This window comes from Rhopalosiphum padi, chromosome 4 (assembly GCF_020882245.1).
Source record: "Rhopalosiphum padi isolate XX-2018 chromosome 4, ASM2088224v1, whole genome shotgun sequence".
NCBI lineage: Eukaryota > Metazoa > Arthropoda > Insecta > Hemiptera > Aphididae > Rhopalosiphum > Rhopalosiphum padi.
In genome coordinates, this window is record NC_083600.1 from 26,005,241 (window position 1) to 26,017,587 (window position 12,347).

The window sequence follows — 12,347 nt, forward strand, 5'->3', positions numbered from 1 at the left end:
AGGAGGAGATGAAGTTAACCTAGAAATTATTTATATAAGTAGACCAAAATTGAAAATATTATATACGTGCAGATTATTAATTCCCAAAGTCATTATTAGTCATCATAAGTCACTATATCATTGTTCTAATCGAAATCCTAAATTATTTTCTTGTCGTTCTTGGCACATCCGTAGGAAAATAATATGTATATGTATATAAAAGGGCTATTTGCAGGAATATACTGAGCAATGTAGGTAGTAGGTAGTAGGTACACATTTGCCCGGGCAATGTAATCTATGAATTTTTTTTTAACCAACTAATAATTTTTTATTTTTACTAAAAATTATTATCTATTATTATCTATTTTTTATTTATAATAATTTATAGTATTGATTTTTTATTAAAAACAATGATTATTAATTTTATTCATCGTGTGTCATAATATTACGATTATTTTGTTGGAATAACTAATATTATCATTTTATCTTTAAAATAAATTAAATTAAATTTTCAAATAATTGCAATTTTACAATAAATTATAAAATTTTTGAAATTCTGTGTATAAACTTATTTTTGTTAATAACAATCTAAAACAAACAAAAACAAAAAAGTCATTAAATTATTATTTTTTTTGTTATTCCATAAAAATAATCGTAATAATATTATGAGATATGAATAAAAAAAATCAATACTATAAATTATTATAAATAGATAATAACAAATTATAATTTTTAATAAAAATAAAAAATAATATTAGTTGGTTAAACAAATGTATGGTTTACATTGCCCGTAATGTATATATATATATATATATAAATTATAAATACAAATCAATGTATGAAAGTATGAAATTGCTGGTGCTTAGATAATTAGATCATAATATACATATACTATATACATATATATATATGATCTAAGTGCTGGTGTGTAATAGGGTTGTTATATTCTGTGGTGTAAGTGTGTAAAGTGTAACTGACATAAGGTGATTACTGATTTGTGATTACCGTAATAACGTCTACATTATAAAGTGTAACAAGACTAATGACTATTTAATAAAGTTCCATTACAAATGTTTCTATAATTGTTAAATAGTCCTGTTACACTATGTATATTTATGTCGTTCTTAGTTTTCGTGATTAGGAATGGCAGAAAGCAGAACTATAGAATATAGATAGAATTGTCCGGAAACAAATATAATTTTGAAATAAAAATATAATATAATATAAGAATATATATAATAATACTAATTTAACGTTTTTCTCTGTATAGCAAGTTGTTAGTATTATTATTATCCCATTTAAAGTTTATTTTATTATTATAATCAACAGCTTCTCTTTTTTTTTTGTATAAATAGAATAGTTTACATCACGGTCTTTGAAAATATCTTTAAGATTGTTTACAAAATACATTTTTACCGAGACTTTACATAATCCTTTTGTAATTACCTATTAGAATATCAACGGGCAACGGCCCCGGTGGTTTAATTCTAAATTATATTTAAATTTAACTATTGTTCTGTGCTACGGCTGTAGGATAATATTAGTAGTAGTTATATTATTATAATATAAGTTTTCGTTAGACGGCGTTAATAATTTAGTATTTCCTATTTGAACTTGTTTCTGAATCCAAGGTGGATATAATATATCATATTCACAATCCACCTTGTCTGAACCATTTGAAATTCATTGATAAAGTTTTGGACACCAGTTCATTTAGTTCATTACATTCACCCATAGACTATAGAGTAATATACTTTAATATAGTAATAATATATATTTACTTGCATAATTTCTATTGACTCTGAATATAGTACTATATCTATATAACTATAACTATAATCTATTCTGTGCTATATCTATATACTAAAAATAAGATAGTACTATCTAAAACTGTGCCACGGAATAAGATACCTTAATCCGTAATAATTATTGTCCATTGGTGGTTTGTAATGATTAGAAGTCTGATAAGTGATAAATATATCAATACAATATGTTAAAGTAAATAACATTTGACAAATAGCAAATGCTAAATAGTTGAAATTTGAATTAAAAATTCGAAAATGCTTTTGTAAATTGTATGTTAAATTTGCCAAGTATGAACGAAGAAATGGAAAAATGTGTACTTCAAAATATTCCTTGGGCTAATTTACCACCAGCCGTAAAACAAGTAATTTTTAAATATTACATATAATTTTGATTTAATAAAATTTGGGTATTGCTTAAAACCAGACACTTGAAAACCAATAACACTCACAATTTACTTACCTGCTTATTATAAAATCATGAAAAATAATGATTAAACTAACTAATTGTAATTCCAAGAATTTTTTGGTATCATTATTGTGGTGCTTTGTGCATATATAACTTTTTAAACTGAATATTCAACTTTTAAATATTCTTACAAAATATTAAATGTTAATAAGTATATTTATATTTTTCAGGGAGTTGGAAATTCTCTAAAAGAGTACAAAAAATGTATTTCTGTGTACAGCATAAGGAATCAAGTTCGATACAAAACAAATTTAGGTAACACTACACTTATAATATTAGTAATAGTTTTAGTATGTTTTAATTGTTATTTTATTGCAGTGAGAACAGTTGTTAGAAACGAACAAAATTACTATGAAGATTTGATGACATATAGTAGAGAAAATTTGATGCTTTATCCATACCATCTATCTGATGTAATTGTTAAAGGACTAAGAATAACACCATTTCAATTTTATATATCAACGATTATACATGTTATGGAGTCAGACAAAAGCTATGATTCAATTCCAAATTTCACAGCAGTTGATTGTATTTATACCTAATAAATTAGTTTTATTTATTGAAGTTTATTAAATTGATTCAGTGGTGTATTTATTTTATTGTTTTTTGATTGTTAGTTACAGTGAAGAAGGATGTAAAGAATAATTTTATAAGTCATTATATATTATATTATTAACAATATAAATTAAAAATAATTATAAATATACAGATGATCACACAATCAGTGAAAATTGTTTTTCCTATATAAGTTCTAGAAATATAAAAGATTTAATCACTCCTTTACTATAAATATGCCACAAAAATTTAACTATGTATATTTTGTTTTTAATTTACTTATTTTTGTATTTATACTTCTATTTCTAGGTCTTAGAATACTAGGAATTGGTCGTAACGAGTATATTGAATTAATGAATCAATGCCGAACAAAAAATAAACTTTTTAGAAGGAAAAATGAGATACGACCAATGTTACCATCTCAACCAATAGATATAAATCCAGATCCTTGGTGGACTGTTGATGTTGGATGTTTGTTTGAAGATGATATTAAAGTATATTATAATTTAATTACTATAATTTAAATCACTACAAGAATATACATCATTTTATTTTAGTTAAAAATTAAATTTTTATAATTTATTTTAAAGACCATCAATGAAGACGAAAAAAAATTTATTGACCATATAATTGATAATGGACAACAAATGGCTGGAAGCTTAGATTACAATATACTCCATAGTCTTTACAAGTAAATAATTATTAATATTTTTACTACATATTAAAACTAATTATTTTATATAATATGATTTTAATTTATTTATAGAAAAGGTTTAATTTACTATGATGTTCCAATATATGATGATGACCATATAATAGTATCAACGCTTGGTGGTTTTGTTATGAACAGAGTGCTTGGTGATAATTTTGAAAATCTCCTTTACAAAATTTTTGTATCTATTGATGAACACACTTCAGTTAGTGAGGTAATTATTTTTCTAATACATAACATTTTTTATATACTTAAAATATCTATTTTTAAAAGTTGGCTACAGTATTAGAGATTGATTTGGAATCTGTTAAAAATGCAGTTTCCTTATTTTGCCGATTGAAAATTGCACAAAAGAAAAGTCCTAAAAGTTTTTCTACTCATTTATCCTGGTCTGGTTCAAAGAATATACCAAAATTAGAAATAGTAAATGTAGAAAATGTATCTGATGTATCTTCTTCAATAATATTACCCACTGAAATACCAGATATTCTTGAATCATCGCCAGATAAAAGTAATGCTGAAAAAAGAATGGCTTTTTTGTTTGATTCAACTCTTACAGCATTTTTAATGATGGGTAATCTGTCCCCTGTAAGTATACAATTTTATTTTAAACATTTTTTATTAAATTATATTTTCATTAAAATAAACATTCAAATTTAGAGTCTAAAAGATCATGCAGTTACATTATTTGAAGCTGGCAAATTAACTGATGAAGCATTAAATGTGTTTTTGGATGAACTTGATAAAGTTGCAGACGGTTATAGTTCTGGTAGTTGTGTTTTTGGAAGTGAAACTCCTAGTGCAGGTGAGAGTGAAGGTGAAGCTAGACGATATTTTGAACATGCATTAACACTCAGAAGTACTGTGAAAGCATTGAGATCAGAAAATTGCTCCGGTAAACTGGATCTTATTCGATGGGAAAGTCTTAAGTCTTTAACAGCAGATACATGTGTTAGATTTTTGAAAAAAAATTACAAGTGAGATTATCTTGGTTTATTAAATTTGTTTAGTAAATATATTTTAATTATTTTTAGTTTATTAATGTCAATGGCTCCTTTAAACAAAGAAACACCTCTTTTAACATCACCAAAATTACCACATATTGGTCCTCCTATACCTGAAGTTAATTCAGTTTGGTTTAAATTATATTTATATCATAAAACATGTTATGGACCTCCATCACTACTTTTGATTAGAGGTAAATAATAAATATAGAAAATAAATTGTTACTTGTTATTACTATTTAATGAATGGTTTTAATAGGTGTACGCTTGTGGAATGTTCCTAAAATGTTTCGACATTGTTCTAAAGTAATGATAACTACTTGGGGACATGATCCACATTTTATATCTATTGAGAACTTATTAACCATTATTAATGACACATTAAAAGAATCACCAGTTCTTATACAAGTAATTGAAAAAATATATATATTTATCCCAAGTCAGTACTAGTTTTATGTTTTTAGGCTTGTAATCCAAATACTTGTGTATTACCATTCCCAAAAATGAACCATTTACAAAATGGTAAGTAATATTGACATATTGACCTTTAAGCATTTAATATAGAATTTATTACATTAATTAATATAATTTATTGTTTAGAACACTCATTTTTATATGAAGAAAATTTTTTAAAAAGTCTATCAAATGTTTTAAACATTGAAAATACATGTGGTTACATAACTTGTGTAACAACACCTACTAAATATGAAAAGAAATTTACTTCAGAACAGTCCAGTGGTTAGCAAATTTTACAATTAATTAATTAATTAATCAATCAATTAATTATTTATTATTTTTTTATTTTTAATAGATGTTTCACCTGTTTTTCAAAAAAATGGAGTATCTCTCTTAAAAGAAGAATTAGATAAATTAAATGATGCAACGTGCATAAAGAAAACACTGCTATTAGAACCTGTTTATGATACATCAGAGTGGACTTTGTTAGACTGTTGTTTTGGTGTGCCACTTTTTAATTCAGATATCAACCAAAACATTTGTAAACATATTGTAGAAAATCAAATGTGGAATGAAGAAAAGTAAATTTATATATTTAATTTTTAAATTAATGCATAGTTCAAATTAGATAATGGAATAAATGTATTGACACATCTTACAGGAAAAATAGGGACACATTTTGTTTTTATTATCAACACGTACAAATTTAAAAGAATATCATGTTTGTTTGTGAATTAGGTAACAAGACAACAGCAAATACAAATTTTCATCAGTTATCATTCTATTTTTTTATACTTTATATTGGAATGAATTGAACTATTAATTATTATTAAACTTAAACAAAAGTATATTATACATGTCCTCTTTTTGGATTTGTACTATATTTTAATTTTTTAATCTTTACATTTAAAAATTAAAATATTGTGAAAAAAACAATTATAAAACATAGATAATATTCTCTTATAAGTTTGATAATAGATCAATTTAACCAATATTTAAGTTAATAATACAAAATTGGAACTTTTGAATGTAAATTTACAAGATTTTTCTTGAACAATTAAATGATGCAACATGATATATATATATATATATATATATGTGTCTGTTTATTGGGGTTAACCTTAAAAGTTTATAATTCTATATCATTCAACTTAATACTAAAAATCCTATAAAATAATAGAGAATTTTACATATTTTTACTTGTACAAAAAACAAAAATTTACCTACACAATTTAACTTAAATAACACTGACCCAAGACTTATTAATATAAATCGTAGACCATTGGAAATGGTTACCAACATTACTCGGCCTACCAAATAAGAAATTGTTGAATATTAATGCTTATTATTAGCTTTAGACCTTTCACAAAATTTACAGGATATTCTTAAAATAATATTTCAAAATTAATTTTAATATTTATCTTGATAAAATAAAATAAAACATAATTTTGTAACTTAAACAATATTCTTATATATAAAAATAATATTTTTAAACCATGTTATTAGTGTATGTAAATGAAATTTTCTAAATTTTTTGTTCTTATTAATAGTGTTATGAAACTTGTGGAATCAAATGAGTTATTATCAAAAGATTTATTAAATTTTATTGAGTTATACAAGGTAAGATGTATTTATATTTTATTTTATAAAAAAGAAATTGATTTACACAGCTAAAATTACCATATTTTTTTTATACATCCTTTTAAATTTAAAAGTTTTTAAAATTGCTTTATATTTATACAATATTAAGTATTTTTGTGTATTTAACTTTTAATATCTTTATAATTTATTTTCCTGTCACACCTTGATTACCATCTTTTTAACTTCTAATACCTAATCACCACTATCATTTCAACGCTTAGTAATTCTTTCTATGATTTACTCTTTTCTAGTTTTCTTTGTTAATGCCACGTATTAGTACATACTTTCCAATTATCCTGATTTCCATATCACCTTAACTCTTTTTTCTAAATTCATTATATATCAATACAATTATCTCCTTTATTTAAAAAATCTCTTTATATTTTTTATATAATATGCAGTATTGCAGTTATTACTGTATACACCTATATGCGCTTAATGAATTTTATAATTTAATTATTTTGATAAATTTTATAAATAATGGCAGTAAAAAACCGCATATATATTTACATAACTCCTATGAAATTTATTTTACTATAATATTGATATAAATTACATTATTTTTTAGGACTCTGACAAAGATTTTGAAGATTTATTACCATTTGATAAATCATCAATAGCATGGCCTGTTGATTGTTTGATATTCGAAAATGGAAAATTGACAGTATGGAAGTAATTAAGTGTATTAAAAATTATTATTTTCATCATATTATTCATTATTAATTTATTACTATAATTCCAATAATATGCGAGTTATATACAATTTTGTTAAATTAATTTTAAATTTAATTAAAATAACTTAAGTTAAAACACTAAAACAATATAAAATGTATAATGTAAACAATAATTCATTAAGATAAAACAATTATATATATTATTTATATAATTACATCACAATTTATTTTAAGGTACTGTATGTTTATCAATACTCAAAATAATATATACATTTGAAGAACACGTTTGAAACAACAATATGAATTATAAATACAACATTTTAGTACATATAATATAAAAAAAGTACTTAAGTCATAGGTTTAAATACTGTATTTTCAATAAGCTTCAGTAAATCGACTACATTAGGTCTGGCTTTCACGTCTTTAATCAAACATAACTTCATTGTTTGCATTAGTACAGGAGGTATACCTTGAGTAAATATTTTACTGTGACTCAAGAAACTAATATTTTGAGTAGATTCTGCAATGGCTTGTAACTTTTGCCAAGTGTTTGTCAAATGTGAATAAGGAGTCTTGCCATAAATTAAACTATACAATATGCACCCTAGTGACCATACATCTGATTTTTGATTTATCTAAATAGAGTGTAAAAAAAATATCAGTATTTATTATTAAATCTAAAATATTCAACCAACTCACTTTATGTCCTTGAAAATTTGAACCGCCACTTCTTATACATTCTGGGCTCATATAATTCCAAGTTCCCGTAGTCACATCTTTTAACACACTTGTCATATCTCCATGAATTTTTGAAGCTATACCAAAATCTATCAATTTCAAACGACCACTGACTAGCAGAAAATTTGCAGGTTTAAGATCTGAATGTATGACACCTATTGGAAAAATAAATTATTTAATTCCAAGTAAAATATTTTTTTTTAGGGGGGGAGGGTTGTGTGTTTTTATTGATTATTTAGAGTTTATTATACCAATAAAATTAATTAAATAACAAAAAATTTGAGAATTAAGATTGATAATCTCACTTTTTTAAATTTAAAATTTTATTTTTATGTCTAATAGTAAAATATACCATGCTTTCTTTTTTAAACTACAGTACACATACTAATTATATCTCACTACAAAAAACCTCAAAATATAATAGTGGACAAAAGTATAGATAAGTTTTCAACCTTGGCTTGAATATCAGATTATATAACAATATATTTACCTTTAGCATGTATTTCATTAACAATAATTAACATTTCTGACCAATAGTACATTATCATATGAACAGACATATGTTTTGTGTTACGAATAAGTTTTGAAAGATCCGTATCACCTTTTTCCATAACCATGTAAAGTATTTTTTCTTTAGTAGTATATTGACTGAAATAATATAATATCTATGTGTATACTTAGATTTTGAACAAAAAATAAATAATGAAATAAATTGGATAAATAGAAATGAGAATTTAATTAGATACATTAAATTTACCTGTCAAATAGGTGTATAACACTTTCACATGATTGCAGGTTTTGTAACAAAGTAACTTCATTTAAATATCCTTTTGCAATAATATCTTCAACTTCGGATAAATCTACCTTTTTTATTGCAACCACTTGGTTTGTGTCCGGATGTAAAACCTTATTAAATTTCAAAAATATATTAGAAATAATAGTATAAATATCCTAACAAACATATATTTACCTCGTACACAACACTAGAACCACCATGGCCAAGTGTATTTAGTATACTATAATTAATTCCTTTAACAGATATATAGTTTTCATTGGCGCATTTAACACACACATTACTTGATGAATTAATTGGCCGTTTAAATTCTCCATCTTGAATAAATCCAACTGGAATATGGCGAATAGGAGATCGAGCTCTTATTACAAAATTGTTACGATTTGCTGCAGGAGACAGTTCAAGTGCAGTATGTTTAGGTTGATCATCTAGGGGTTGACATTCTAATTGCTTAGTTGTTAAAGAATTATTTATTGAAAAAGATGATTGTGATGTTTCTGGTATAACAGTTGTTTCTCTGATACTATGATATAAACTGGTATCATAATTGTATTTTGAAGTTTCAGGTGACACATAATATGTCTCATCTTTCACGCTCTCTGATGATTTATTTGAAATTTCTTTTATAGTGAGTGATGGTGTACTAATATTGCTTTTGTTTAATTTTTGTGATTCAGGTGTTCTTAATTCTTTTATTTGTTCTGGTAAATTTTCCTTATTGCTGTATAATGAGCGTTTAGTGCTTAATTCAATATTAGGTCTTACATTTTTTATATTAGTTAGTGTGTCACTTGGAGTTTCTAAATCACTATCATTTTGATTTTTAATAGCTGGACGGACAAATGGAGTATCATGAACTAAGTCAAGTTTTTCAAAACCACCAACTAAATTTTCAGGTGTACGTATTTGAAATGAACCTCCCAAATCAGCTTCTGCAGTTTTATTTTCAAATAAAGGTCGATTCTCATTTATATGTTTTAAAGATCTACCCTTTTGTCCCAAACGACTAGAAAAAAAAACAAAACCTATATATTCATCTTAAATATTTATTGTAAAATGAACTATAGATTATTAAATATACAATAAGGATTTTATAATATCAGATTAAAAATTAAATATACATAATATATGAAAAATAGCTATCCATATCTCTTTTTTATTTTTTTTTATATAAATACAGTAATAACTTACCTAGTTATTGGTTTTCTTGATCTAGAATATTTTAGTTGCAATAATGGACATGTAACATAATTATCAGTCTCTCCTTCATTTTCTTCAACATTGTAGAAATTGGATTCTATACTATGGTTCATCATACCCTACTTAAAATTTAATTTAATTTAATAGTGCTCAGACACAATAATATAATCTGTATACAACTAAAATTTTATACAAAACAGTCCACTATATACAAATCATGATCTATTTATAATTGTTATCTATACATTATTATTGTTTAATTGATATTTAACTACTTATATAATAAGTAAATATAATGTAAATACTATTCTAATAAAGTTCCTAATATTAGAATTAGTTACAGCCAGCACGGCAGCACAAGTCCAAGCATTAGTAAGAGCTAAGTTTTATATTTTAGGATGTATAAATTATATTAAGAAAAGTGTAATGACTAAATTATAAAAATCAAAGTAAAATATACATAATAAAAAAAAAAAAAATTAAAGAATCAACACATTTTGTTTCAATATTGAGCGTTTAAAATGTCAAATGTGTAGCCAGCAAATCGAAATAAATTTTTCTTGGACTGATTTTAATATGAGACGGAATGTAACTACACCATATTAGTAATATTAGTATTATCTTGAAAATCTTAAAAATTCTTATTAAAAAATAGCAAGTCTACAATAATGTATAAGAAAGATACTTACTATCTGTATATACAGAATAATACAAATAATACAATGAGTAAATAACATAACATAGAGTACCTACTAGATGTAGCAACATGATGAAATGGAGTATCAATTGACACTACTTTCCTTAACTACTTATAAAATAAAAATGTAATTACTGATCATTAAAAAAACTTTGACAACTTTCATAATTATAAAAAAGTAAATTTGAATCAATTATGACGGTATAGGTATCATTATTTTTATTAAGACATCTTTTTTAATAATAAAACCAAAGATCTTGTGATTCATATAAATTGATAAAAATTTTTATGATTTACAATTAGAAAGGATGTATCTTCTGCACAATTATAATTTAGATATGGCCATACAAGTACAAAAAATAAAAACTTACCTCAAAAAAACTATAATTTGAATCCACAAAAATATAATTTGACTAATTTAATACCTAAATTATATTTGGCATCAACACAATATCATAATTCATAATATTGGTACGGTTATGAAAGTAAATAAAAGAAGCATTTAACTTGGTTATTTTCTTACACAGGCATAATCACAGAATATATTATTATTCTTTTTAAAATTATTTTAATTTTTAGTATTTAATAATTTTTCTACAGTTTTACGTTATTACAATATAGCATTTAGTATTTACTTTTCTTATTTTGTAATTGTTTAGAATGTTGTTTTTTGTTTTTTTTCAGTTATCGTTATCAACTATTTCTCAATTCGTCCATTTTGAAAATTCAAAAAATAACGTTCCGTGTACAGTGTAGCCAAGATGCATAATACTCATTTAATTTAAAAAATAAAAAATGTAATTTATAGGTATCGTTTTTAAAAAACACTTGCGGGACATGACAAAATATATATTTTGTCATGGGTATAACGTACTCTTAATTTGTTGCTTTTAAAAATGTATCAGATATACATTATCACTTTACACATCCACAGTGGCGGCTATTCTGTAGTAAAGGTGTAGTGCCCGCTACACCTTCAATTAAAGGTAGATAGGGTTGGTTGTCTATATAATTTTTCGTAAGCGAATAATACAATAATACTTTGAAATATTTTAATAGTTTAATAGTAAATATTTTTTTTCAACTTTTTGTACAAACTATTCAGTAGATGGAATGTTATATGAATGAATATTATTGAGGGTGGGTGGTTACTTCTTATGTTTCATTACACCTATATTTTTAAGGATAGCCACCACTGTACAATGTACATCCATCGGATCCATAACAATATAGTGTAACATAATATTAATTTCCAAGTTACTGCCTACTTCATAATAATATTTATATAAGTCTATTTATATATAAATTATAAATAATATTCTATACATGAAATACTTATTCATTTTGTGGAGCATTTTTTTTTTGTATTTGGCCTATTTGAATACCTGGGCCCTGAAAATGTAAGGATTTCTAGACATCGTCTTAGTTTGCCTAGGTGGAATTTCAGCACTGTGAACATAACGTACCTACATTTATATATACAGCATGACAAATTGACAAAATACATTATTGTATTTTGTCATGATAAATGTACGAGTTATGAGGTAGCCAGGTAGGTACTATGTTAGTAATTATGTTAATATATTATCATTACTTGAGTTTAATATGCATACATTTTGAATATTTT

General features: G+C 24.3%; 2 protein-coding genes across 3 annotated transcripts; one reads left to right on the top strand and one right to left on the bottom strand.

The window, feature by feature from the left end:
• Window positions 1-1,948: 1,948 nt before the first annotated feature.
• On the top strand, window positions 1,949-7,525 carry LOC132929433 (protein FAM91A1). The gene is made up of 15 exons (XM_060994772.1): window positions 1,949-2,146; window positions 2,421-2,505; window positions 2,569-2,778; window positions 3,115-3,299; window positions 3,396-3,496; window positions 3,572-3,731; window positions 3,791-4,105; window positions 4,178-4,494; window positions 4,552-4,715; window positions 4,781-4,929; window positions 4,986-5,043; window positions 5,122-5,259; window positions 5,333-5,558; window positions 6,528-6,597; window positions 7,187-7,525. The coding sequence occupies exons 1-15, from the start codon at window positions 2,057-2,059 to the stop codon at window positions 7,292-7,294; spliced, it is 2,376 nt and encodes a 791-aa protein (XP_060850755.1). The 5' UTR covers window positions 1,949-2,056; the 3' UTR covers window positions 7,295-7,525.
• Window positions 7,328-11,369, bottom strand: LOC132929434 (dual specificity protein kinase TTK-like). 2 transcript variants are annotated; one of them, XM_060994774.1, is made up of 7 exons: window positions 11,092-11,369; window positions 10,015-10,142; window positions 9,001-9,829; window positions 8,788-8,936; window positions 8,521-8,678; window positions 7,992-8,185; window positions 7,328-7,927 (listed from the first exon to the last, which is right to left on the bottom strand). In XM_060994774.1, exons 2-7 carry the CDS (start codon window positions 10,137-10,139, stop codon window positions 7,640-7,642), a joined length of 1,743 nt encoding a protein of 580 aa, XP_060850757.1. In that variant the 5' UTR covers window positions 10,140-10,142; window positions 11,092-11,369; the 3' UTR covers window positions 7,328-7,639. The 2 variants fall into 2 exon arrangements, with proteins under 2 accessions (XP_060850757.1, XP_060850756.1); XM_060994773.1 differs by having other exon boundaries at window positions 10,015-10,145.
• Window positions 11,370-12,347: the final 978 nt, after the last annotated feature.

What these genes read in the sequence shown, in the direction of transcription:
- LOC132929433 (XM_060994772.1), top strand. Translation starts at nt 2,057, where the DNA reads ATGTTAAATTTGCCAAGTATGAACGAAGAAATGGAAAAATGTGTACTT. An exon ending in TCGATACAAAACAAATTTAG is followed by an intron (nt 2,506 to 2,568) that starts GTAACACTACAC and finishes ATTTTATTGCAG; the next exon opens with TGAGAACAGTTGTTAGAAAC. An exon ending in AAATTTCACAGCAGTTGATT is followed by an intron (nt 2,779 to 3,114) that starts GTATTTATACCT and finishes TTCTATTTCTAG; the next exon opens with GTCTTAGAATACTAGGAATT.
- LOC132929434 (XM_060994774.1), bottom strand. Translation starts at nt 10,139, where the DNA reads ATGATGAACCATAGTATAGAATCCAATTTCTACAATGTTGAAGAAAAT. An exon ending in TCAAGAAAACCAATAACTAG is followed by an intron (nt 9,830 to 10,014) that starts GTAAGTTATTAC and finishes TTTTTTTTCTAG; the next exon opens with TCGTTTGGGACAAAAGGGTA. An exon ending in CAAATTTTCAAGGACATAAA is followed by an intron (nt 7,928 to 7,991) that starts GTGAGTTGGTTG and finishes CACTCTATTTAG; the next exon opens with ATAAATCAAAAATCAGATGT.